This window comes from Epinephelus moara, chromosome 17 (genome assembly GCF_006386435.1).
Source record: "Epinephelus moara isolate mb chromosome 17, YSFRI_EMoa_1.0, whole genome shotgun sequence".
In the NCBI taxonomy this organism is placed as follows: domain Eukaryota; kingdom Metazoa; phylum Chordata; class Actinopteri; order Perciformes; family Serranidae; genus Epinephelus; species Epinephelus moara.
In genome coordinates, this window is record NC_065522.1 from 33,827,098 (window position 1) to 33,831,283 (window position 4,186).

The 4,186-nt window shown below is 48.0% G+C and overlaps 1 protein-coding gene across 1 annotated transcript in view; it reads left to right on the forward strand.

Annotated features, from left to right (window-relative positions):
- Window positions 1-276: 276 nt before the first annotated feature.
- Window positions 277-4,186, forward strand: part of LOC126403898 (phosphatidylinositol 4,5-bisphosphate 3-kinase catalytic subunit alpha isoform-like) — a 102,493-nt gene continuing 98,583 nt past the window's right edge. The window contains exons 1-9 of the mRNA XM_050066718.1: window positions 277-311; window positions 528-573; window positions 1,194-1,279; window positions 1,374-1,479; window positions 1,587-1,739; window positions 1,837-1,968; window positions 2,289-2,413; window positions 2,706-2,787; window positions 2,953-3,117. Of these exons, the coding sequence (XP_049922675.1) occupies window positions 277-311; window positions 528-573; window positions 1,194-1,279; window positions 1,374-1,479; window positions 1,587-1,739; window positions 1,837-1,968; window positions 2,289-2,413; window positions 2,706-2,787; window positions 2,953-3,117 (930 nt within the window). The remainder of the gene's footprint in view (window positions 312-527; window positions 574-1,193; window positions 1,280-1,373; window positions 1,480-1,586; window positions 1,740-1,836; window positions 1,969-2,288; window positions 2,414-2,705; window positions 2,788-2,952; window positions 3,118-4,186) is intronic.

Here is a 4,186-nt window from a genome sequence, read left to right on the forward strand (position 1 = left end):
GTGTTGAGCGAAGAAGTCTTGCGCAGCCTTCACAGTGGAAAAATTGTCACATCACAGAAGGTCAAGATGAGAGTGGCAGGGTGAATAAATCCAGATCTCAAATTAAGCCTCCGCAGCTCCGATCTGACTTGATTGAAAGTTGCTCTCTGCTTCATGGTTTCAGCACTGAGATCTGGGTAAATGCTGATCCTTCTCCCGTTATGAATTAAAGTACTTGATTCTGCTGCCAGACGAATAATCTTCCTTTTGACCTCAAAGCTGTACAGCCTTGCGATCATGCATCGGGAGTCCTTCCTGGCAGGTCCAGTGCGGTGCGCTATACTGATCAGCGGAGCGGGCCCAATGGACTCTTCCCCGAACAGTTCATATAAAACTTTAGTTGTAAAAGTAGTAGGGTTACCAGACTGAGCACCTCCAGGAAGGCCAAAAATTCTTATGTTAAATTTTCAGCTGTGATTCTCAAGTTGGTCGACCTTCTGTCTTGGGTGCTTGCATTATTCCCTTATCTCAAAATTGTCCTGTTCCAGCTCAGAGATTCGGATATCAGTATCAACAGCAGCCTGCTCCAAGCTGGTAATTTTTTTGTTGCAGAGAGCCAGCTGGGTCTTGAGCTCTTCCAAGCATTGATTTACTGGTTGAAACTTTGTGTCCAAAGCAGTAATAATCTTCTCTCAAATTATTTCTCTCATTGTAGAGGCCATCTCGGCAGTAAATGTTTTACTTCCACGCGTACCTTGAGCCATGTCAAACAGGTGATGCTCGTTATGGAGAACAGGTGAAAGCAATCAGGTGGCCTCGCTTCTCATTCTTTCCAAACAGAAAACCAGCGTTTAAGATTAGGAGAAAAACGTTACCAATCTATAGTATTCTGTGGAAATAAAATAGTGTCCCAGAGTAGGCCTAAAAGATTGTTCAACAAAACTCCATCAGGCAGAAATTAAATAACTAAATAGTGCGGGACAAGGAGAGAAGCAGCCAAGTGTGTCACGGCATGCTACCGGAACCGGAAAAAAATGGTTGTTTTGTGTCTCTGTGGTTGTTTTGTGTCTCACTGGGATTGTTTTGTGTCTCTGTGGTTGTGTCGTCTGTCCTCCTGTCCCCTTGGACTGTCCCTAATGTACAGACCTGACATCAGTTTGACATCAGTGAGTCACAGTGTGTAAAGGTTGAAATATTTGTGTGTTTGTTTATAGATCTATGTGAGAACAGGTATCTATCACGGTGGAGAGCCGCTCTGTGACAACGTCAACACTCAGAGAGTCCCCTGCTCCAACCCCAGGTAACACACACTCACTGTATACACACCTTTTACCGCCTCTCTTTTCCTCTGTCTGTCTCACCTGTCCATCTCACCTGTCTCTCCTTATTTCCAGGTGGAACGAGTGGTTGGCGTATGACATCTACCTGGCTGACCTCCCTCGCTCAGCCAGACTCTGTCTGTCTATCTGTTCTGTGAAGGGAAGGAAAGGAGCCAAGGAGGTGAGACCGGAAGGAGACAGGGACACATGAGTAATCGAAAGAATTAATGAAGGAATGGCTGAATTAACCTGTCTGTCTGTCCGTCCGTCGGTCTCTCTGTCCGTCAGGAGCACTGTCCTCTGGCCTGGGGGAACGTCAACCTCTTTGACTACACAGACGTTCTGGTTTCTGGTAAAGTGGCTCTCAGTCTTTGGCCAGTCCCTCACGGGCTCGAGGACCTCCTGAATCCTATCGGAGTCGCCGGTTCAAATCCGAACAAGGTACACAACACCTCTGTTGATCTGTCTCTCCACCTGTCCATCACAGTGAGGACATATAATTAATTCAGCTGATTGATTGATTGATTGTCTTCTGTAGGAGACGCCTTGTGTGGAGCTGGAGTTCTCCTGGTTCAATCAGACTGTCGTGTTTCCAGATGAGCAGCAGATAGAAGAACACGCCAACTGGACCATCAGCCGAGAGCTGGGCTACAACTACTGCCAAGGACTGGTAAGGACAGGTAACATAAACATATATACAACTACTGCCAAGGACAGGTAACATAAACATATATACAACTACTGCAGAGGACAGGTAACATAAACATATACACAACTACTGCCAAGGACTGGTAACATGTACATATATACAACTATGTCCCTCTCCCTGTGTCCCTGTCTCTACATGTCTGTCCCTCTGTCCCTCGATGTCTCTCCATCTCTCTCTGTCCATCCCTTTCTCTCCCTGTCCACTCCATGTCTCTCCGTCTCTCTCTGTCCATCCCTTTCTCTCCCTGTCCCTCCCTGTCCGTTCCTGTTTCTGTATCTCAGAGCAGTCGTCTGGCCTGTGACAGCAGTGTATCAGCAGGTGATGCAGAACAGCTTCGTTGTCTCTGCTCCAAAGATCCTCTGTACGAGCTCTCAGAGCAGGAGAAGGACTTCCTCTGGAGACACAGGTGAGGGCGGGGCTTCCTCTGGAGAAACAAGTGAGGGCGGGGCTTCCTCTGGAGACACAGGTGAGGGCGGGGCTTCCTCTGGAGACACCAGTGAGGGGCAGGGCTTTTTTCTAGCTCACTCTACCTTTGTCTTTCCCTTTGACTTTCTCTACCTGTCTGTGACTTTGTGTCTTCCTTCCTGTCTACACCTGTCTCTGTGTCTCTACCTGTCTTTAACTGTGTCCGTCTTTGTCCCTGTCTGTCTTATTGTCTCTGTCTGTGTCTCTGTGTGTCCCTGTCTCTCTCTCTGCAGACATTACTGTGTAAACATCCCTGAGTCTCTTCCTAAGCTGCTTCTGTCCGTCAAATGGAACTCAAGAGACGAAGTGTCCCAGGTACAAAACACTCTTCGGTAAGGATGGTGTCTCACTGTGTCTCAGTTTGTCTCATCAGTTACCTGTCTTTGTCCTCCTGCTCCTTCTGCTCCTCCTCCTCCTGCTACTCCTCCTCCTCCTGCTCCTGCTCCTCCTGCTCTTGCTCCTCCTACTGCCCCTCCTCAGATGTACTGCCTGTTGAAGGAGTGGCCTCTGATGGAGCCTGAATCAGCTCTGGAGTTGTTGGACTGTAACTTTCCTGATCCGATGGTCAGAGAATTCGCTCTGCGCTGCCTGGTTCAGAATCTGACCGACGACAAGCTGTCACAGTACCTGCTGCAGCTGGTACAGGTCAGTCTACTGCTGCTACACCTCTAGCTACACCTTCTGTTACACCTGCTGCTACACCTCCAGCTACACCTTCTGTTACACCTGCTGCTACACCTCCAGCTACATCTTCTGTTACACCTGCTGCTACACCTCCTGCTACACCTCCTGTTATACCTGCTGTTACACTTGCTGTTATACCTCCTGCTACACCTCTTGTTACACATGCTGTTAGACCTGCTGCTACACCTCCTGTTACACATGCTGTTAAACCTGTTGCTACGCCTCCTGTTATACCTCCTGTTACACCTGCTGTTACACCTCCTGTTACACCTCCTGCTATACCTCCTGTAACACCTCCTGCTACTCCTCCCCGTACACCTCCTGTTACACCTGCTGCTACACCTCCCTCTACACCCCCTATTACATCTTCTGTTACACCTCCTGTTACACCTTCTGTTACACCCCGTTACACCTCCTGTTAAACATTCTGTTACACCTCCTGTTATACCTTCTGTTACACCCCCCTTTTCACACATCATGTTATAATTCTGTTGCACCTCTTGCTACACCTCCCGTTACACCTGCTGCTACATCTCCTGTTACACCTCCTGTTATACCTCCTGTTAAATCTTCTGCTACACCCCCGTTACACCTCTTGTTACACCTCCTGTTACACCTCATGTTATACCTTCTGTTACACCTTCTGTCTCACCTCCTGTTCCACCTGCCACTACACCTCCTGTTACACCCCCTGTTATACCCTCTGTTACACCTCCTTTTACACCTGCTACTTCACCTCCTCCTCCTGCTGTTACAACTCTTGCTACACCTCCTGTTACCCCCCGTTATACCTTCTGTTACACCTTCTGTTACATCTCCTGTTATACCTTCTGTTACATCTCCTGTTATACCTTCTGTTTTCTGTGTCCCAGAATATATTACAAAAAAAAAAAATGCAAAAAGTTTGAGTGCCCTAATGACCGTAGGAGCTATGCTGTCGGGGGCATTTTGCCCCTGGTAGGGTTTCCCATGGCAGATTGGTTCTGGGCGAAGGGTCAGACGAAGAATGGTTCAAAAGACCCTTCATGAT